Raw genomic sequence first — 23,298 nt, 5'->3', positions numbered from 1 at the left:
GATCATCACTGACAGCTGATTCCTAAGCACACTCAGATCAGGTTATGCTATCCAGTTGCTTGCCACACTTCCACCCCACCCTCCCCGTCCCTCTTCAGGGTCCCCCTCACAAGATAGTGCTTCTTGAGCAGGTCTGCTCTCTACTGGCTTTGGAAGTGGTGGAAGAGGTTCAGCCGGAACACCAGTGTCACGGCTTGAACTCCTGGTACTTTCTGGTACCCAAATTCAAGGGTGGGTAAGACCCAACCTTGACCTTTATGGCCTCAACAAATATATCAAGTATACGAAGTTCTGAATGTCACTCTTATTGACTATTCTCCCTGTGTAGTCTCAGAATGACTGGTGTGCTGCTCTGGACCTTCAGGATGTCTACTTCCATGTGGCAGTTCTGCCAACCACAGAAAGTTCCTTCATTTTATCATGGTAAAAGGCCACTGTCACTACGCAGTGCTTTCATTTGACCTCTCTTCTGTACACCAGGTTTTTACCTAGATCATGGTCATTGTTACAGCATATCTCAGGAAGAAGGAAATTTACATCTTCCTGTATGTGGACAACTGGTTACTGAGGTGCAGATCCAGAGAGGAAGTTCTTGCTCCGATCAGCATCACATTATGCTTGTTCGACTGTCTGGGTTTCATACTAAACACCTGGAAGTCAACCTTTGTTCTCACTCAGAAAACAAAGTTCATGTTGAAAGCATTTCTAGTGACCGACCGTTTTCAGACAGATTGCAATCTTTGCCTCAGTCTGCAGTCTCAGCCTTCCGTGATAGTTCAGATGTGTCTGAGGCTTTTGGGCCATATTTCCACTTGCACACAAGTGGTCCAATTTGCAAGGCTGTGCCTTCACTCCCCTTCAAATGTGGCGAAGAGTGATTTACTGTCCTAGTCATCACCCTGTAGACAGACTGGTCAGTCTTCCTTTACAGTCCTAGACTCCTTGCAGTGGTGAATGTGTCCAGAGAAGATTTGCCAAGGTGTTCCCTTTGTCTGGTCCTTGCCAACCAGATTGGTTGTTACTAACGCCTCCCTGATGAGTTGTGGGTGGTGCACCTGGGGGTCCTTGAAAGTGCAGGGGCTATGGTCGGAGCAGGAGGCGTCACTCTGTATCAACTTGCTGGAGCTTCAGGCTATTTAAAATTTGTCATGCTTTGTGAGACTATATTAGAGACTTAGTGTGCATATTTACATCGTGATGCTATTGTCTTTATGTGCTGCAAGCAAGGGGGAGCACGATGCAGGTTGCTCTGCCTAGAGGCAATCAGACTGTGACTGTTCTGCATCAAGGAGAACATTGCTTCTATAGCAGTTCACTTGCTTGAGATTCAGAATTATCCTGCAGACCATCTCAGCAGGTATTTTTCGCTGAGTCACAACTGGTCCCTGAAGACGCATCCTGGGTCATCTTCACAGCTTGGGACATTCCAATAATTGACCTGTTCGCTACAAGGGACAATGGGAAACATCGTCTGTTCTGCTCTCTAGAGGGCATCAGTCTAAGCTCCCTGCCAGTGCTTTCCATCTCTTCTGGCAATTGGCTCTTCTGTAGGCTTTTCTCCTGGTCATCCTTCAGGTCTGCTCAAGATCAGGCCAGGCTCATTCTCAATGCCCCGGCATGCTGAGACCAGTGCTGGTTCTTCTTCGAGTGCCTACTCATGTCAATTCCAATTAGGTGTGTGCGTGCCACATGCACAGAAGTGGAAGGGTTTTTCCCCTAGCAGTACTCTTTGGGTCAGTTCAGGCACCCCCTGGAGTCACACCTCCATGGTGCCATATATAGGGTCCTGTCGACTGGCCGCCACTTCGGTTCCTTCTTACCTCCTGTGAGGGTTAGCCGGAACACTCGTTTTCTCTTGGTTTGGCAAGCCTTCTCCCTAGTGGTCCTCCAATTGTTCTCTCTAAATAGTTAGATTTGTTAGTAGTTTTAGTTAGTTTAGTCATAGTATAACACTGGTTCTTCACTTGCAAGGTACTCCCTTTTCTTCATATGTCATCATATAATGCCTGCATCTGTAACTTTCACTCCATGCATCTGAAGAAGTGAGGCTTTTTTACCCACAAAAGCTTATGCCCAAATAAATCTTAGTCTTTAAGGTGCCACTGGACTCCTTGTTGCTTCTGTGGATACAGACTAACACTGCTACCCCCTGACACTAGTCATAGTATAATTAGAATTCCAGTAAGGAATTGTTCTGGGGGTTACCTCCCTTTTCCCCTACCTCCCCCACCACCAGTCCGTGGGGTTTAAACCCTGCGCAGCTTGTAACAAGCCTATGCCCAGGAGTAACCCTCACACTTCTTGCTTGAAGTGTCTGGGGGAATTGCATCAGAAGGACCATTTGCAAGATCTGTAGGGGATTCTGCCCCAAGACTCAAAAAGAAAAACACCAATGGTTATAAATCCTTCTGATGGAGGCCGCCCTCCATCCTAACTCAAAACAGAGTTTGGCCAAACCTCAACATTGATGCACAGTGCCTCAGCATCAACATGGGAGACTTCAGCGCCAAGAAAGGACTCTGATAGAGATGCTCGGCACCAGCACCATGGCACTACTTCCTGTCCCCAGTGCTCCGCAAGAAGATGAAGCAGGACAGAGGGCATTCACCCACGCCGAGACCGGGACAGAGAGACTTAAGCACAGTGAGACCTGCTTTGGGCCACACAAGTGCGGCATCACCTAGCCCAGCATCATTGACTGCTGTCCCAATACGGAGTCAGTCAAATTCAGTTCCGCAGGACTCCCCTTCTGGGAGAGTTGCAGAGAGGCTTTGGAGCTGCCCTCCATGTCGGAGACCTTCGAGGCAGCGAGAGAGCTCGTTGCCTTCATGGCACCACCTTCCACACCCAGGCGAGACTGAGCTCAAAAGCAACGGCACCCTTGAAACCCTCGGTGCCATCCCAAGGCAAACCATGTTGGTCACCATCACCTCAGCACTTATCCCCTGGTACCTTCTGGCAGCAGACTGGCAGTGGAGCTGTACCAGTCCCCAATGTCGTGGCACTGCTCCCTGGTGGCACTGCTTCCCCGTGGTCCTCTCAGAGTGAGTCCTCCCTATGGAAGGTGGAGTCCTTTGTGTCCAGGTGGAGCCAGCACAAATCAGAGCACAGATGCTCGAGGTTGGACAGGGAGTGACAGCAATTTCCCCCGATGCCATGGCTCACTCAATGGCAGGCTCCAGCCCAATAGTCGTTTTGGACCCCCTGGCCTTTCTATCAAAGCCAAGGGTCCTATTCCAGGAGTTTGATGTCGGTGGCTTCGGAAACCCACGCATCTTCTCCAGCTCCTTCAGTGCAGGACTAGGCACCCCATGGCGCACTGGAAGACCTGGCACCGCATGATCCCCTCGGCACTGTAGGCCAGGAGAAAGAGCTCATCATCGCCAGACAAAGCTGTGGCTGGAACCTCCACGGCTCCTGTACTCAAGGACGGTAGGGTCCATCAACAGCTCCTGAAGAGAGTGGCCCAGAACCTGAGGCTCCAGGTTGAGGAGGGGGTCTGAGTCCTCCGACCACATGGTAGACATCCTAGCCCCCTGGGAACCCTCCCGAGTTGCCCTGCCGCTCATAAGACCATACACGATACCACCAAAATGTTGTGGCAGATCCCCCACCTCCCTGCCTCCAACCGTGAAAAGGACAGAGAGAAAGTACTTTGTACCCTCTAAAGAGTTTGAACATTTTTATTCACACCAGCCACTGGAATCCTTAGTGGTGGCAGCAGCAGCGAACAAATGCGAATGTCATTGGCACCAAAGACCCTCACCTAAAGCCTGAGACATGAAGAAACTGTATCTTTCTAGGAGGAAAGTCTGTTCTACCGGGAGGCCTTAGCTTCAGGTTTCAAACCACGAGGCGATCCTCAGCAGATATAGCTTCAATTTCTGCCAGACTATGTTAAAGTTCACAGAGCTTCTGCCAGAGGACTCGATGGCAGAGTTTTGCCTTAGTGGTAGAGGGTAAGCTTGTGGCACAGGCTTCGCTACAGGCAGCCCTGGATGTTGCCGGTTCAGCTACTTGGACTATGGATTCAGCAGTGGCCATGAGAAAGAGCTGCTGGCTGCAGGCATCAAGGCTCCTGTATGAGGTCCAACAGACCATCCAGGACCTCCCATTTGGGGGCTCGACCCTCTTCTCTTAGAAAATGGACTTGTGGCTTTGTAGCCTTAAGGACTCGAGCCACTCTCAATTCCCTTGACCTTCATACCCCGACAACGTAACGGAGGCATTTTAAGTCCCAGCCCCTGCCTTGATTCTACCAACCTCAGAATAGGCAGGACTATTCTAAGATGCATAATGGAAACCACAGGAGGAGGCTTCCTCCTTCATCTCAGGGCTCTGGGCAGGTGAAAGAGCCCAAAAAACAAACCTTTTGAAGGTGGACCCAAGGGCGAGACACCAGTTCAAGCACTGGATCCAACTATCCAATCCTTTTCGTGCCGACTGTCCTACTTCTACCATGCATGGGCCCAGATGATGTCAAATAGCTGGGTGCTCCGCATGGTAGAACTGGGATATTCTCTCCAGTTCAGCTCCCCACATCCCTCCCACCTTCCTTCTCTGGACCCTCTTCAGGTACCCCTCTCATGATCATCATCTAATTCAGGAGATGCAGCCGGTCCTAAGAGCAGGAGCCGTGGAGGCGGTTCCTCGGGAGTCACGGGGCAAGGGATTTTACTCGCATTATTTCCTAATCCCGAAAGCTGAAGGTCGTCTCAGACTCTGCAAACCTCAACAAGTTTATGAAGAAGCTGAAATTTCACATGGTTTCTTTGGCCTCCGTTATCCCTTTTCTGGATCTGGGGGACTGGTATGCAGCCCTTGACTTGAAGGCTGCGTACTTTCATATATCCATAACCCTGTCTCCCAGAAGGTTTCTCAGGTTTGTGGTGAACCAGAATCACTATCAGTTCATGGTCCTCCCCTTCAGCCTGTCAGCAGCATCTTGGATGTTGACCTCATGCATGGCAGTCGTCGCCACTTTCTTGCAGAAGCGCCAGGTGCAGGTGTTTCCATACCTCAACGACTGGCTGATCAAGGGCCACTCCAGAACACAAGTGAAGGCGCATGTAAGCCCAAAAAGATAAACTTTTAATGAGCTTGGCCTAACACAGAATGTGCAGAAGTTGACCCTGTCCTCCACACAGAGGATAAAGTTCATAGGAGCAGTGTTGGACTCCAGACAAGTGAGAGCATTCCTACTGGAGTCACGGTTTCAGATCCTGTGCAATGTCTTAGAAGACCTCAGACAGTTTCCTACCACCACAGCAAAGAATTGTCTGAAGCTCCTCGGTCACTTGGCCACCTGTACTTTTGTAGTGTAATATGCCAGACGAAGACTCCAATCCCTTCAGGTGTGGCTAGCAATCGGTGTATCGACCAAACTGGGACAGTCTAGACAAGGTAGTCACCCTTTTCGGGCCGGTTCTCAACTCTCCTGTGGTGGTTCAACCCACAAGTTCTGTTTGCGGGGATTCCCTTCTGCAGACCTCAATCATAACTTTCCCTGGTCACAAATGTGTCAGTAATGGGGTGGGGAGTGCATCGTGGGGAGTTCAGAACTCAGGGCCTCTAGTCCTAAGCAGAGTTCTCACTTCACAGCAATGTCAGAGAGCTGAGGGCTATCCGTCTGGCATGCCAGACCTTCCAAGCAGGCATCTTCAGCAGCATTGCTGGCCTGGGTTCTGACCCAGGAAATCTGTAGGGCTGTGACATGATACTCAATCCACACTTTTACCTCTCACCATGCCATTACTCAGCAGACTAGGGACGATGCAGCCTTCAGCAGAGCAGTGCTTCAATCAGCAAACCCATGAGCTCTGACACCATCTCCAAGTTCCTGATTGGGAGTCACCTAATTGGAATCAACATGACCAAGCACTTGAAGAAAAACGGTTACCTACCTTTCGTAACTGACATTCCAAGACTCGCCCACCTACCCCTCTGTCAGAGCAAGAAGGAACTGAAGAGGCAGCAGGACCCTATATATAGTGCCATGGATGTGCAACTCCAGGGGCACCTGAACCAACCCCACAGGTACCACTGGGGGAAAAACCTTCTGGCTATTGTGCATGCGGCACGAACACACCAAATTGGAATGGACATAAGCAACGTATCTAGAAGAACAACAGTTACAGAAGGTAGGTAACTTTTTTCTCTAGCCTTCTTGCACTGTCTATTCAGTCTCCCATACTGCTTCTTCTCCATCCCAACTTACTCACTCAAAACCAAGGCTGTGCCTTGCATCCTACATTTGGCTTGCTGCATCATGTGGCATGGCGGAATGAGGAAGAAGAGCAGTGTTCGGTGGGTGTTCAAAAAGTCATCCTCAACTGTAGAAAACCCTCTACCAAGATGGCCTGTTCACTGAAAACCACTTCCATTTCGTTGTGGTCACTAGCCTGAGGAGGCCACCATTGCTTGGATTCTATCCAGGACGTTTTGGAGTACTTGCTGCACCTTCAGTTGTTGGGTCAGGTGTTTAGTTCATTGAAAGTGCATCTGGTAGCAATTATTGGCATTTTATCCCCCCCATTCAGAGAAGATCAGTCTTCTCCAATGCCATGGTATCAAAATTCTTAAAAGGGCTCCTTCATCTACATCCCTACGGCCCAGGAGCCAGTTCTTCTGTGGGACCTTAACTCAATCCTTGCAGCCCCAGTGGGATCTCCATTCAACCCTCTGGCATCTTGTCCCTTTTTTCTGCTGTGTTAGAGAACTTTATTCCTGGTAGCAATAACATCTGCACGGAGAGTGAGAGAGTTGCAGGCTCTGAGACTAGAGCCGCCTTATACACAGTTCTCCAAAGACAAAGTGATTTTACAGCCACTTCCAAAATCTCTCTCTAAAGTGATTTCTCAGTTTCATTTGAACCAGGTGGTCTATTTACCAGTATTCTTTCCTGAGCCACATTCATCTATAGATAAGCAGCATTTACACACCTTAGATGCCAGGGAATGTCTAGCCTTCTATCTTGGCAGGACTAAACTGTTTTGTGCTTCGCCTCATTTGTTTGCATCATATGTAGATTGCATGAAGGGTCAAACAATATCTTCACAGATGACATCCAAATGGGTAATATCCTGTATCAGGACTACATCTGAAATAGTTTATGCCCCCACACAGGTGCAAGCAATGCCCATAGCATTCCTTAGTGATGTTTCCATATTGGACTCAGGGCTGCTATATGGTTGTCGATAGTTCATGAACCATTATGCCACAACCGCATCTTCCAGGGCAGATGCAGGCTTTGGTAAGGTGGTCCTTCAGTCCTTGTTTAGGTAAACTCTGAGCCCGGCTTCCAGGGCAGTGGGAGATGTACTGCTTGTGAGTCACCTAAGTAGAATGCATGTCTGCATCTACTCAAAGAAGAAACAGTTACTTACCATAACTGGTACTTTGAGATGTGATGCAGACTTGTATTCCTCAACCATCCTCCATCCCCTCTGCATCGGAATCTTGTTTCTGGGCATTTGGTACAAAGGAACTGAGGGAGGGTCGGGGCAGTGCTGCTTCATGTAGCCAGGCCATGAGGCATAAGCGCTTTATGGTTGCTGCTAGGCAAACTCCAGCTCCGGTGAGCTGGGTGTGCACACACTTACGTGGAATACATATCTGTATCACATCTCAAAGAACCACAGTTACAGTAAGTAACCATTTTCCTGTGGCTATCAGTATCTTTATTGTTTCTCGTGTCTTCTGGAAATGGTTTGGGGTCTTTCTTAGCACTTACCTGAAGGAACAGTGTTGAATCTTTAATGCAATCTTTTCTTCCCACTGTTTGTTAGGCATTCAAGTTAAATAAGTTAACAATAACAATATTTTAAACAGTTTGATTAATATTACTCCACCCCATCCCACCTCAACCCCGGAACAGCATTTTTCTTTTAATAATAAGGATGTCATAAATGTGCTAGTTCTCCAGTCACCGATATATTTTGTAGGAAAAGGATAAACTAGAGTTCAATTTCTAAGGTGATGACAAGCAGGAGAAAAACTTCGTTGAAAAAACACTTTTAGGCATAAAGAAGCAAGTCACCTTGAACAGAATTTAAAGTATTTTTTCCATCACTTCAACATTAATAAGAAAGAGAATTTACAAGTTTTAAGTCATTTACAACCTCTGACATAGTTAATTACTGTGTTTCCACATTCCTGGTTTCAAATGACCTGATTATTGTAAGGTAACTTTCCTTTGCATCCAGCCTTCCTTATGTTTAATTTTCTGTTATAAAAGTTACAGGGACCAAGCACAAATAAGCAAATTAAAACCATTGTTCCCATGATACTCTAGGTTGATCTGGTAGACTATATCAATATTTCTTTGGTGGCTCTTGAAGATTTTAAAGATTCATATGAAAAAAAAATTAGTTGAGGAAAGAACTTTCCAAATAGTGAACCAATAGGATGCTATACTACTTAGTCTACAGACTAAAACAATCTTTATTCCATTCATATCAATTCATTGTTGATGCTGAAGCCTAATTTAAAAAAAAAACAACTAAATGTCAAATTTTAACCATTTCACTGCTGATCATGTTATAGGAAACTCCAACTAGCTTCTTTTGGATAGTAGGTAATACCTTGTGATTGTGTCAGTCTGGGTCTATAGGCAAAGTCTTGAGTCTTTTTTTCACCAACTGACTCCTCATGTTAACATAGTCTCACAAGAGATTTACTAACATACTTTCAAAATATGGTATTGTTTCTAACGGAAATGAAAGCAAAAATGTGCATGGAAGTAACATGCTGCTTAGCAAAGTAGTAGAATTGGTTTTTTTGCTTTTGTACTCCACAGGATCATACAGAAATACAACTCAACTCAGAAGCTATACAGAAAAGATTTGCATCTTAGCTGGGCATTTTAATAATTACTGCACTTCATTTAGCTTGCCTTCTGCTTCAGCAAACAGTCCTACTTGCAGAACAACCACGTCTTTTATGGTCACTTCTGAACTGGATTCTCTAGCCAAGTCGCTCATTATAAGTTTTGAACAAGGACATAATTCATTGGCATCTCAGACTATTTGTATGCAAAAGACAAGGACTGAAGAAAAACAGCTTGAAACTGGTGAATCTACTTGGAAACAGAAAGGAGTTCCAAAAAGCGAATATAAACTTCAGCCTTTAGCTACAAGTTCAGGGAAACTTTCACCCAGTGCGATACAGTGGGTATAAAATTAAGCCATTAAATATAGTAGACTCCTGAATGTAGGAAAAAGTAAACATTATGGGCATCTTTCTTTTTTTTAATGAAAGAGACACCAGGAGGGCATCTGTCTCTTATTTTTAGAAGGAAAAATAATATATCGTACAAGGTTGAAATGTGTTCATAATTTTATCATGAGCATGGACATGTGTGAAAGTAGAGGACTTGAGGTACAAGAAGATATGTTGCACTGAATTGCACAGGAACAAATGTAAATCCAGAAGACTTTACATTAGACTTACACTTAAGAAAATTACAAACGTGTGTTTTTTAATTCAAACCTATATCTAACTGCAATAAATTATAGAGTAACATACAAGAAGTAACCAGACAGTGGGTAAAAATCTAGTCCAAGAATAATATGTAAATACAAAAAATTGAGAAAAGCGAGGAAATTCAGTGTTAAAAATGGACACTTTATCCTCTATTCATAATGTAGCCTCACTTTAATGCATGATGATTTATTAAGGGTGCAGTGTCATCCTTACCACTGTTTCCTGACTTTTTAATTTTTGGTTTGTCAGCTTTATTTTTGAGAGAGGTTTTTGGTATCTGTTTTCTTAGGAAAGATTTGAAAGGCTACAAAAATTATTGGGTAAACACACATGTAAGGAGATAATTTGTATAGAGGTATGGGGGGGTTACAGAGCTAAAATAACATTAATGCAGATTGACTATAACAATTCATGTTGCAAATTATATAGCAAAAACAATTTTCCTTGATTTTAAATAATTTTTAGTGCTATGCATAAAAGTTTAGAGGCATAACATTTTAAAATATACAAATAAATCACCATGTGAGGCACTTGAGAATTATGTTGATATGCAGCGTACATTTAATATGTTCATACAGAAATTTTAAGGCCAGGTGGAGCCTAGCTCTTTGCGGGTGCACAAAGGAGAGGGAAGGATACAAGGCATCTTTCCCAGAACCTCATGCTCCTGCGTAGGTACAGGGCAGAATCTGAGACCTCAGGGAAAGCAAGGACTCTGGGTGAAATCCTGGTTTCATTGACTTCAGTGGGGCCAGAGTCTTTCCCTCTCAGTCCAATGCTGGCAGTGGGCTTACCAAAGTGGGTGAGGACATGGCCATCTTCTCCTTTACACCAGTCACTAGACTAGCCCACTTGCATCCCAAGTGATACTGGCTGCTTCTGGGAGCTTTGGCTAGCCACAATCTGGCCCCAGTTGTACTAATGTTGAAAGATATTTATAAGAATATTTTGGTGACTGGTTTACGGAACACTTATTATAGTGTTTACTTCCGTGTGAAATACACTCAGCTGTGATTCTCTTCAAGGATAAAAGCAGATACCTTTGAGACTTTCATTTTCTCTGTGTTCCTGTATAATAGCTAGAGTAATAGAAGCAAACATGTGGACCAAATCTAGGCTACAATGTGTCAAATTGGTAAGCAGCTTTTCCCCTTTCCACACCCCTTTCTAGTTGGCTGTAGTTTAAGAAGGCTACAGTACTTCTAGGTAGAGGTAATGATTGCTGTGAAAATCAAGTCTAATGGTGCATTTTAGAAGTCTTTGTTCTTGAACACTGCGAACTGAGAGATCATAACACAAAATGTTCTGTTAAGAGCACCTGATTTGCTCAGTGGTGTTATCCATCCTAGTAATGAGTGACATTTAGTGCCCATTATCAAACCTTTCAAGCTAGTATTCAGAGATAGCGTGTTTCTTGATAGTCGTTCCCCCCCCCCCCCGCCTTTTTTTGGAATGTAAAACTTCCCCTCAAAGATAAAGTTACCTCTCGATTAAATTCAGTCACCCGATCAATGACATTTGTTTTGTTCCTTTCTCAGCATTTCACTTGGTCTTGTTAGTCAATGCTTTATTTGGTTATAGTGTGATGGAGCAGAAGTGGGGTTATCCAACTTCGGATAGAGCAGGTGAAATCCTGGCCCCATTAAAGTCAGTGGCAAAATTCCAATTAACTTAAGTGAGGCTAGGATTTCACACAGCAAGTAGTAAAGTCTGAGTACACCAGAAATGATCCCCATTGAAGTGATAAGTGAACAAAAGCAGACAATAACAATATATAAATTTTCTCCTGTGACTTTAGTAATTGGATGTTAAGAATTATTATAAGATGAGGTTTTTGTATTTGGGAAGCTGTAGTTACCTAATAAGCAATTAAATATACAATATGCCCAAGACTATTTATTCTAGTAAAAGGAAAAAATAGACTCCTTTTGCAGTCATTTCTTGATGTCCTCTTGAATGCAGTAAAGATCTGCAAAATGTGATTTGTACTGTATACTACAGGAACTAGAACACTAAGTGACCTGAAAAATTGGCTGTAAGTAAAGTGAATAGAAAATCCATCACCTGCTTTGTCAACTATAAATTTGTTCTCCACATTAAATATTGTCCAAATATTTTGTGAACAGTAATTCAGTGATTTTGGCAAATACTGTATAAACTATATTTCTCTGATCTTTGCTATTGGGAAAATAAAAGCTTTGCTTCAGTTTGTAATGCACATCCAGTACTCTCCTTAAAATTAATGTAATTTAATATCTTTTCCAGAAATGTGTTGCAGTGCAGTTATGTTTTGTCAATTGTTTTTCAGAAACATTGACAGAATATTATTATTGGTAGTATTTGTCATTGTATCACATAAAATGTGATATTGACTCAGTTAAACACTTTCCATTTTCATTGAGAAGAAATGTAAAAGTTTATTCATAGCTTGACATCCTAATCTACTGTTAGGAACCTTTGTGTGGCTTTTAAAAATAATTAACAAGTGGGATCCAACATATGTTTACACGTTCTGAAAAAGTGCTATTTTGTATTTGACCGAATTTTAAAAAATGTAATTTGCTGTTCAGAATCATGTACTGTGTATATAACTGTAAACTATTGTAAAGAGTAGAATCAGACTGTGTAACTGAGATAATTGCCATAGTTTAGACAACTTGTAAACATTCATTAGTTTCCATTTTTATGGTTGCTTTGAGACCTACCTATGGTACACCTGCTGAGAACATAGTGTGTTACAAAAATCTGATAAAATATTTCACGGAAAGCTAAACAAATCAAATGTGTGGGGTGTTTTTTTTGGGGGGGAGGAGGTCTTTCACACTGAAACAAGTTCCTTTAGTTTTGTCTCTTAACACATGGTATTGTTACACAGATGCGGGTTGGAGAGACAAAGTTCAAAGTAATACTGTAAGTTAGTGTATGATGAATTCAGATCTCAGTTCAATGTAACAATACACAAGCCTTTTACTTCCTGAGCTGAGATTGGTGGCTTTATTGTAGTCTCAAGTTCACAGGGCAAAACCTTCCTGGAAGGTTTCTATGGCACGTCTGGGAAGCTAATTAAATCCTTGTTTGTTTGACATCTCGATAATAGACTCCTTTCTCCAGGAAGTTTCTTATCTTGTAAGAAATTTTATAGCTAGGACATGGCATTATGAGCAACCACAATTCCCACTAAAGTCAAGGGGAGCTACAGGTGCTTAGCATCTCTGAAAATCAGACCTAGTATATCTGTACTGGACTTATCCGTTTGCAAACCTAATATGCAGCATTACTAAAATGCAGCCACCAGTGGTATGAGAGGGCAGCAGCTATGTAGACAACTGACACAGCAAACTTTGCTATGGAGGGGAAAGTGAAACTTTAGCCAATATGCTGATACCAGGCCAAAAAAAAAAAAAGTACTTTAGTGCTGTGTTCAGTTTTAGCCCATTATCTTAACTAAATCACTTGTTACAGTTGTACATCACCAAAGCGCTTTACTTTTAGGGTATTGTAGCATAGTGCAGACTCACCGAGCGGTGCCTCCTGCTGGTCGTCCTCGGGAATTAGCTCTTCGACCCAGGAGCGCCCTCTGCAGGCCAGTGATTCGCTTGCCGTTGGCCCCTGTGTCCTTCCCAGGACCCCGGTGCCCTTATCCCAGGGTTCTGCCTCCTGCAATACCCCACAGTCTTACTGGGTTTCCCCACCCCCTGTCCCCACATCACCTCAGTCGTAGCTACTGCCAGTCTCTGCTTAGCCCCTGGGGCTGACTGCAGTCTATCAGCTGATCATCACAGGCAACAAGGGGTTTGGACTGGCTGCCTTTACCCACCCTCTGGCTGCCCCTCTGCAAGCCCAATACCTAGGAGGACTAGAACTAGGCCCTGCAGCCTGGGGAGTTGCTGGCCTAGGGCTTCCCAGCTCCTAAGGCCTTTCCCCAGCCCTGCCTTCCTCTACGTCCCCTGGGGGAGTTCCCCAGCAGCCAGGCCTGTCTCCCTCTCAAGTCAGAGAGATACTGCTGCTTCTAGCTTCCCTGGCTGCCTTATCAGGCCCTTTTGCTCTGTTTGGGGCATGGTCCCAGCTGCAGCCACTTCTCCCCAATCAGCCAGGATTTTACCTTGCCCAGCCCCAGCCCTCTGTAGGACTTTTCCAACCCCTCCAGGGCTGGAGCAGGTGGTCACCCTGCTACAGGTATATACTGCAATTATACTGTACGTCATCAGGGTGAACAGGGCCGTCCTTAGGATTTATGGGGCCCTACGCAGTATTATTAAACTGGTGCCCCTATGCTGGATGGCAGCCCAAGCTCACAGCCTGGTGGGGGAGGGGGAGGAGGGACTTTTGAAAGCAAAGGATAATGAGATGCCCAGCCTGCCTCATGGTGGCGGAGAGTCACAGTTCCCCGCAGAGACTTCCACGCCCTCTCCTTCATGCAGAATGGACATGAAGAAAGTACCTAATTAAAAGCACTAAAATTTGGGAATAAAAATATCAATCACAGGTTTTTTGATATGCCCTGAAGTTTCAGAGATTTATTTGCAAAAACTTCACAGTAAGGGTGAGTCAGCTGTCCTGCTGAATACAACATTACATATAATGGAATACATGATGCAGCTCTTCTCTGTTTTACATTTTCTTCATCAGTATTTCTAAGTTGAATTTATATTTTAAATGTACTCAAATCTTAAGCCAGCATTCCAGATTACTACATATTTAACTCACTGAAACAAAGACATTCTTTTAAATTAATCAGAGAGGTTTAGTGTGTTCATAACAATGTTCATTGCTCTTAGAAAAAGGGAACAGTAATTTACTTTGTGTGATCTCCATAACAAGAGACATGGTTATGAAATTTCACCAACTTTAAAAAAATATGTTTCCAAAGATTTTAGGTATAACAAGGATTTTGTCTTACTAAGGTACTGATTTTGCAGGAGGGTTCTTTTAAAACTAGTTTGTTGGCTAGTCAGAAGTAAAGAAAGGGAACTCTTTGTCCAGCTATCTGGAAGGGAAGGACTGTTGTCCCTTTAAGGGCTCTCTTCACTGGGGAGTGGGGGGAGAGGTGATGAAGGGATGGACAGAAAGGACAGGAAGACTTGGAAGCAATTTTTTTTTAACTATGGTAATTAAAATGTGTATTTTAGATAAGGGAGGTCTTTTGAAGGATTTATTTAAAAAACTATGTCTGAAGATCCACGCATTTAAGGCTAAAGATGATTGTGCATCTAAAACTCTATGCAAGCATTTTTTAGAAATGTGATTTTATAATCTTCACCAGCTCACTAATGAAATATTTTTAAAGCAAGTTTTAAACTAAGGTCCTGTAGACCGACATGTTCTGTGTAAATATTACATTAATGCACAACTGTTTATGTCAGTAAAGTCAGAAACTGACAGTATAAAAATTTATTTGGGCATAAGCTTTCGTGGACATCTGATGAAATGGGTTCTAGTCCACGAAAGCTTATGCCCAAATAATTTGTTAGTCTTTGAGGTGACACAAGGACTCGTCCTTGTTTTTGGTGATACAGACTAACAGGACTACCACTCTGAAACCTGTCAGTATATACCTTGGGGTTGGCAAATGCCTGTTAAATGGCTTTATTACCCCTTGAATGTCTCTTTAACAGTTTCAGTGTTGTGCTAATAGGTCTGGCAGGCTGCAGTTTTTTCACTTTAACTACTCGATTCCCTCCCAAGGAAGACTCACCAGGCTAGAGCAGCCATCTGTGGGAGCCTGCAGGAAGGGTCAGAACAGGGATAGGAAAACAAGAGGGTAGACACTAAGACCCAGTGGTGCCCCAAATTTTCAGGTGCCCTACGCAGCTGCCTATGTTGCCTATGCCTAAGGACGGCCCTGAGGGTGAACTAGTGTTCTCAGGACATATTGAATTTATACATCAACAAGCTAGCTGTGACTCTAGTAATGTATTGGTGTAATATATCATCAAGGAGAGGGGTTTATGGTCAATCTATGGATATTGAGGAGTTTGGATCCTGGCAGGCAGATTATGGGATGGACTGATGTACATATGAATGGTGTCTTATTAAACAGTGGTAAACCTGAGGGTGGGTAAGGTTCAGGTCAAGAGAGATATCGACATGGTGGATATGGGTATTGGCTGCCTGATATATCGCAGGAATGAAGTAGAGACTGATATTTTCTCCTTGCTTTCTGTGATGCAGAAGGTAACGTAATGCACCAGGCATTTGTAAGATTAGCTACATGTAAAGCAAAATAGGCATAGTTAGTCTTGCTTTTGTGATGTGCTGTCCTGTGAGATCCCTGGCTGGGTTGGGCCTTGAATCTACCTGGCTAATCTTCTGTTTTTCTCTCTCAGCTCTGGGGGAGGGGGCAGAGGGACAGGGTAGCATATGAGAGAGAGTAATGAACAGCTGTATCAGCTGGGAATATTGTTTGTAGTCTAGTGATACGGCTGCTTACATCCGCATCCTTATTGTCTTAACGTTCCCTGCAGGATGCATGTAGATCACAAAACCACCATATAGTTTAATGGAGTTGCTTTTCTCTAGGTAGGCTCAATACTATGGATGATGCAGATGAAGACAAAGAGGCACTAGCAGAGCTGTGTGAGCAATCCTGCACCATGCTAACAGTCTGGTTCTAATGTGTACTGGTAGGTTCTCATGTGAAATATCACCAAATCCACATAGGCATGGGGTGAGGTTGACCACTCTGCAGTAGGCCCCCACAAGGCCCTGTGCATCATTTTTAAGGGTGTATAAGGCCTTGTGTAGGCTGTTTGTTCAAGGGTGAATTTCAGCCTTAATTTTTTTTAAATTATGCATGTCTATAGTACCCAGCGTAGCTGCAGATTATAAGACAATTGTTAATCAAGACTCACTCCTCCTCCACCAAACGCTATACGACTACGAAGGGCTTACTAGACTCACCCACATGACACTGCGCAGGTTATAATTGGGGAACTTAGTATTTCATATGTCCATGCATTAATAAAGGCATTAATAGTTTGAGTCCCTTGTGGCAGAAAAAGGACAGGATGTGGCTGTACTGACTATGAAGATTATTCATTCCTGGTCCTATAGTTCTCCTTTGTTTTTGTATTTCCAAATCTAAAGTCTGTGCTGTCACATATTGGCACATATAGTGCCTTCCTAAATCATGGCCCGCACTCCACAGTCAGGGAAAGACACTGCTATGTTCCTTGGATGCTGGCTAAAAAATCACTAATATAAACAAAGGGGACTTCTGTTTGTTTGTTAGAATTTTTCACAGAAATGAGAAGTGGAATATTATTTTTGCAGGATGGTTTAGATTGCAATTTCTCTCAGCTTGAGACTGTAACTCTGCTCTTTTTATCCACTAACAGTAGTACTAGTACTTTCCCTGTAACTACAAGAAAACCATATTAAAATTACAGACCCTGACATCTTAGCTGGCAATAACATAACATGACCTGAGCTGAGCTACAGCAAAAAGACATCAAGGGACAAGTTCATCTCTGGTGTAACTCCAAAGAAATCAGGGAAGTTAAACCAATCATGATTCTGGCCTACTGTGCCTGAAAAAGCCACTTAAAATTTTTTGACATGTGGACTGTATTTCTGAAGTCGAGTGTTGTGATCTCTCAGATGAAGATTCATTTTAGCTAGAAGAGAAATCAGAGCACGAACATCAGATTGGTTTCAAGTGCCTCGGTATCTTAAAATATTTTGCCTTTTCTCTGTAAAAGTACAACACACAAACACATCTATAAAAGGTCTTTTTATAAAACACTCAGCAAGGTTTTCAAATTAGGGCAAACCATTAATACACTCGGAACATTGACAATGAGGTGAACCAGCAAGTTGCAGCTTTGCCTTCCTTTGGTTCAGTAATGGCACCCACAGGTAACAGAGGAGATTACAGCTACTTCATCTCACCAAATACAGCAGTAAGCTTTTGTGGACTGGGCTCTGCCTCTTTTTCACTTCATAATATACTGTAAATAGAAATGGTCTATTACTTTTTGAAAAGCTTTCTTGCTTTCTTGCTTCCTTTCTTTCATCTACCATGATGCTAGCAGTGGTTATGTCTGGGTTTTTTTTTTTTAAATACATTGTTCCTGTCACAATGTGTTTGGCACAAAAGGTACATATTGTGTGTAGTCTCTCTTGTTTTTGTTATTTTTAGCCTTGTCCTCAGAATCAATTCAGTTTTGTTGTTACTGTCAGCCATTTTTAGAAAATGTTATTCTGCGCTGTTATACCTATTCTCATGAGAGTATTGGAAGCCAGAATGGGAAATGGCATAAAATCCAGTCCACATTCACATCAATTTGACTGTTGCAATGAAAAGAGAGCCAAAAAGGTGTCCATTCTCCTGAGAGGCTGGCATTTAATGAGCAGAGAGCACCATAGACAGTGAATCCATTCCTGTGACAGGATAAAGATTGAAATATCACAAATATCTTTGAATGTGATGCATTTATTCCGAATTACCTGTAATGATTAGATAAGCCCAGGTAAATCCCAATCAGACAGGTGTGCTGGTAGAGGGGAAGAGGTGAAATAGGGAACATCCGAAAAAAGAAATATTGCTTTTAGAAGGCATTATGAATTTTGTGGCATTTACCTGTAATAAGAAAAGTATTTTATATTGTATTGCATCATAGTGTGTCCCTTCCAAATATCCTCAAACATGTCACAAATATTACTTATGGTTCTTTATATGGCTTCTATGAGGTATATATGGTAAATGGTAGGCAGCTGCTGAGCGTAAATTGAGTTTAATTCTAATATATCGGGGTAGCCAAACTTACTGACCCTCTGAACTGCATACAACAATTTTCAGAAGTTTGAGAGCTGGGGCACACCTGCCAGGGCTCGGGGCTTCAGCCCCACTCCTGCTGAAGCCCCAAGCCCTGGCAGGTGCAAACCGCAGAAGCCCCGGGACCCTCTCCCCGCCGGACAGAGGCCCCTACCTCACCACCTTGTTGCAAGGCAGAGGTTCTGAGCTCCTTCCTCACCCCCGCTGTCTGGTAGGTGGACAATGAGGGAGCTGGTGGGGGGCTCCACGAGCTGTACTTTAATGGTAAAAGAGCCCCATGTGGCTCAGGAGTCAGTTTGGCCACTCCTGTAATGTATAATGTATGGATATCATTTTAAGAAGAACCTAAGTGAATTGGATTTGTAAGACCCATTTTAAAAATGACATGGGTATTTAGGATCCTAAAGGCTTGTCTACACAAGAAAATTATGCTGCTTCCAACTATACTGGTACTGTTAAAGTGGTGCAACTCCTGCCCCCCACCCCCATTTCGACATTGTTATAGTAGTATAAAGCTGCTTTATATTGATATAATTATCCCTGTACGAGAAGGGGAATAAATTATATCAGTGTAAAGCACCCTTATACCATTATTATTGTGTCCACAGTAGGGGTTAGAGTGAAATAACTATATTGTTAAATAAATCACTCCTACCAGACCCAGTTATACCAGTATTAAGTCTGTGTAGACCAGGCCTAAATTTGACAAACTAAATCAATGTAAGTCAGGTTTAAACTGAATTGGAGTGTTCACACACAAAGTTGTTGGAGTTTCATGAATTCAGTTTAACATCACACCTTTAGTTAAATTGGTGCAACTTTGTGTGTAGACCAGGCCATAGTTATAAAGTAGAATTTTTTTTGCTTCCTTAAAGCTCAAGAAATATTCTTCTGCCTCGTCCTTTGGACCGCCTAAAAAGAAAAGCAGTAACAAATGTATCAAACATCTGACATTCATGTTCTCGTATTTTCAAATCAGCTAGTCCATTGCTGTTACATACCTATGGGACATACATACCTACAGGCCTATGGGACAGATTTGGCTTGCTGTAAGGTATTTACCCACTATTTGGGATGGGTTCTATAGACTGAAGCTTCCATTAAAAAAAAAATCCACTTTTCCCACTAAGCTCTGTTCAGTTTTTAGCCTCGTCCCCCTCTTCTACCTTCTTGTCTACCTGTTATGTCCTAAGACCTAGGCTGTAAAACTCTCTGGGCAGGAAGAGTTTCTTTTATTTGTCTGTATGCTGCCTAGCACAATGGGAGTTTGATCCTTGGGTATAGCTACATCTGGAATTTCAAAGCGCTGCCCTGGCAGCGCTGCAGGAGCGCTGCCGCGGCAGCGCTTTGAAGTGTGAGTGTAGTCAGAGCAGCAGCGCTGGGAGAGAGCTCTCCCAGCGCTGCATGTAAACCACATCCCTTACGGGTGTAGCGTGCAGCGCTGGGAGCCGCGCTCCCAGCGCTGCTGCCCTGATTACACTGACGCTTTACAGCGCTGTATCTTGCAGCGCCCAGGGGGGTGTTTTTTCACACCCCAGTTGCAGCGCTGTAAAGTGTGAGTGTAGCCAAGGCCCTTGTTTAGGGATCCTAACTGCTACTATAACAGCCCTGAAGACAGCAAAGAAGTGAGAGCAGCAATTCTGCAACCGCCCTACAACAGCTTTACAACACCCTTTTGGTTTGGGACCACCACAGTTACAACACTGTGAACTTTCACATTTAAACATCTGAAAAGGTTAAATTGACCAATTTAAAAAACTCCTGGCCGTGAAATTGGTAAAAATGGACCGTGAATTTGGTAGGGCCCTATGTATACAGTACATGATGTGAAGATGAAATGTGAGGCTGAGAGACTACAACCACCTAGAGCTTTGACTCCAACCACAGGTGGTACGAACAGAGGGGGTTGGGGTAGTGCTGCCTCATATAGCCAAGGAAGGGGCCATGGCCACAAGGTGCGAGCACCGCCCCTCTACAGATACTGCTAGACAAGAGTCTGGCTCCAGTGCACTGGGTGTGCACACACCCAAGTGGAATACACCTCTGCATCACTTCTCAAAGAACCACAGTTACAGTAAGTAACCTTTTCTTCATAGTGCTTAAGACCCTCTACTGTAACGAGATTGGCCAGAGTGAAATCCAAAATAGACTTTAGGGAGCCTCTGGCTCTTTTCCCATACAAGGTTAAAGAAAGCTCGGCTGGGTTTTTTTGGGAGGGCAGAGAAAGGGTGGCTGATGATGTGACTATTCATGTTATGGTTATGGTGGTGGAAAAGCTTGATCAAATAGCAAACGCTCTGTGAAATCTTGGCCATCTGGACTCTCAATTTCAGTAGTGTGTAGTTCTTCTTCGAGTGATTGCTCACATCCATTCCAGTTAGGTGTGCGCGCCGTGCGTGCACGTTCGTCGGAAACTTTTTACCCTAGCAACTCCAGTGGGCCGGCAGGTCGCCCCCTGGAGTGGCGCCGCCATGGCGCCCAATATATATCCCTGCCGGCCCACCCGCTCCTCAGTTCCTTCTTACCGCCGTGTCGGTCGTTGGAACTGTGGAGCGCGGCATAGCTGTCCTCCACGTCCCTAGCTCTCCTTGTTTTTCTATCGTTATCTCTATTGTAGTGTTAATTAGACTGTTAAGTAGATAGTAGTAGTTAAGTGTTAAGTAGTTGTAAATAGTTTTTCGCCGGGGGCTTAGCCCTTCCCGGCACCCGGCACCGGGCTCATGCCTGGTTCGCCGGGCTTCAAGCAGTGTGCGGCCTGCAAGAAGCCTATGCCCACGAGCGACCCCCACGACGCGTGCCTGAAGTGCCTGGGGGAATCGCATAGATCCGACAAGTGCCGCATCTGCAAGGCTTTTAAGCCAAGGACTAAGAAGGAGAGGGATCAAAGGCTCCGGACTCTCCTCATGGAGGCGGCACTTGACCCGGCGGCTTCGCAGGCCGTGATGTCGGCGCCGGCACCGGATCGCACCGGCACCGAGAAGACTCCCCGGCACCGACCTTCTCCGGCACCGGGGACAGAGCCTAGGCCGTCGAAGTCCATTACTCCGGCCAGGCACACCCGAGTGGAGCGCCCGGCCTCAGCATCGGCCGCGGCGCCGCCGGCACCGTCGACTCCGGGCCCGGCGGGTCCGTCGAGTCCGGTGCCGCCAAGCTCCCCCATGACATCTGGGGTCGAGATAGTGGTGCCATCTACACCAGAGACCTTCGCCTCGGCACGGGACCTCATAGCCATGACCGAGCCCACTCAGCTACCACCCCCGGTACCTCCGGTGCGGGTTGTGTCCAGAGGCAAGCCTATGATGTCGGCACCGTCCCGGGACTCTCGCTCTCGCTCCAGGTCCCGACGTCAGGGTCGCTCCAGATCCCGCCGCCGCTCGCAGTCCCGGCACCGCTCCCCTCAGCGGTACCGGTCGCACTCGCGGCGCCGGTCGACACCGAGACGATCGCGGTCAGACTCCAGCCGTCGTTACCGGCACCGCGAGTCCAGGAGCCGATCCAGACGTTCGCCGCACCGGTCGACCTCCCGGCGCCGAGCTGGTGGCAGGTCCCGGTCCCGGTCGACCTCCCGGTACCGAACCGGTGGCAGGTCCCGATCCCGGCACCGAAGCGGCGCCCGGTACCGATCCAGATCCCGGCACCGTGGCAGAACTCGGTCCCGCTCCCGGCACCGTTACGACTCCCGGCACCGGTCCCCGGCACCGAGACGATCGCCCGTGCCGGCCCGCGCGGACCCTTACCATCCAGGGTCCGCCCCGCCATGGCCCTCGAGGCAGCCGTCCGTGTCTTCGCTGGCGGACAGTGGGTACGCGCTCGGCACCGACCGGCAGGCGGCGCTGTTCAGCGAGCCTCCACAGCAGGACGCAGCCCCACAGCAATGGGGTTTCTGGACACCCTGGGCGTATCATCAGGCCCAGGGCCCCCAACAGCTCCCTGCTAGGCCGGCGACTGCAGAGCGCAGGGCACCTGAGGCCTCGTTGTCTCGCCCCCCTCCCTCCCCGGATGGGGAGGAAGGATCCAAGCAACAGGACTCCACTTTGGCTCCTGAGGCAGAGGCGAGGGCCGAGGGAGACCCCCCTTTAGACACCCTCTTGCCGGGGGTCTCCTCATCTTCTTCCCCTGATGAAGCGGTGGCTGGGACCTCCTCCAACAGCCCCCCCCCGCTGGACCTCAGGGCGCACCAGGACCTCCTCCGGCGAGTAGCCCAAAACCTGAGTCTACAAGCCGAGGAGGTCTCGGAGGTAGAGGACCCTATTGTCACCATCCTCTCGGCAGACGCTCCCACCAGGGTCGCCCTGCCGTTCATACGGACCATCCAGGCCAATGCCAACACCATCTGGCAGTCTCCGGCCTCCATTCCTCCCACTGCGAAGGGCGTCGAGAGGAAGTACATGGCTCCTTCTAAGGGCTACGAGTACCTCCACGTACACCCGACTCCGTGTTCCCTGGTGGTCCAATCCGTCAATGATAAGGAGCGTCATGGTCAGGAGGCTCCAGCCCCCAAATCCAGGGAGGCTAGGCGGATGGATCTCCTCGGCCGTAAGGTGTACTCGGCGGGGGCGCTGCAACTCAGGGTCTCCAACCAACAGGCCCTGTTAAGTAGATACGCCTTTAACTCCTGGGTGGCAGCAGACAAATTCAAGGAGCTGTTGCCACAAGACGCTCGTCAGGAGTTTGCGGCCATCCTAGAGGAAGGCAAGAAGGTCGCACGCACGTCCTTGCAAGCCTCTCTGGACGCTGCGGATTCGGCTGCCCGTACCCTCGCGTCGGGTGTAACGATGCGTCGCCTCTCCTGGCTGCAGGTTTCCGGCCTTCCGCCGGAGCTCCAGCACACAATACAGGACCTTCCTTTTGAAGGCCAAGGGCTGTTCTCGGATAAGACAGACCCTAGACTCAAGAGTCTAAAAGACAACCGAGTCATCATGAGGTCACTGGGGATGCACACTCCAGTGACGCAGCGCAGACCCTTCCGGCCGCAGCAACAACAACAACAGCGCAGGCCGTATCTCCAGTTCCGCCAGCGGCAGGACCTTAACAGGCGC

At 45.9% G+C, this 23,298-nt stretch overlaps 1 protein-coding gene across 1 annotated transcript in view; it reads left to right on the top strand.

Moving 5' to 3' along the window:
- KIF14 (kinesin family member 14) overlaps nucleotides 1-12,254 on the top strand; it is an 80,117-nt gene extending 67,863 nt beyond the window's left edge. Inside the window, exon 30 of the mRNA XM_050961494.1 lies at nucleotides 8,798-12,254. Within this exon, the coding sequence (XP_050817451.1) occupies nucleotides 8,798-9,177 (380 nt within the window). The 3' untranslated portion in view covers nucleotides 9,178-12,254. The remainder of the gene's footprint in view (nucleotides 1-8,797) is intronic.
- Nucleotides 12,255-23,298: the final 11,044 nt, after the last annotated feature.

The sequence above is a fragment of the Gopherus flavomarginatus genome, chromosome 7 (assembly GCF_025201925.1).
Source record: "Gopherus flavomarginatus isolate rGopFla2 chromosome 7, rGopFla2.mat.asm, whole genome shotgun sequence".
NCBI lineage: Eukaryota > Metazoa > Chordata > Testudines > Testudinidae > Gopherus > Gopherus flavomarginatus.
Note: the sequence above shows the minus strand (reverse complement) of the source record. Positions and strands in the feature narration are given on the sequence as shown.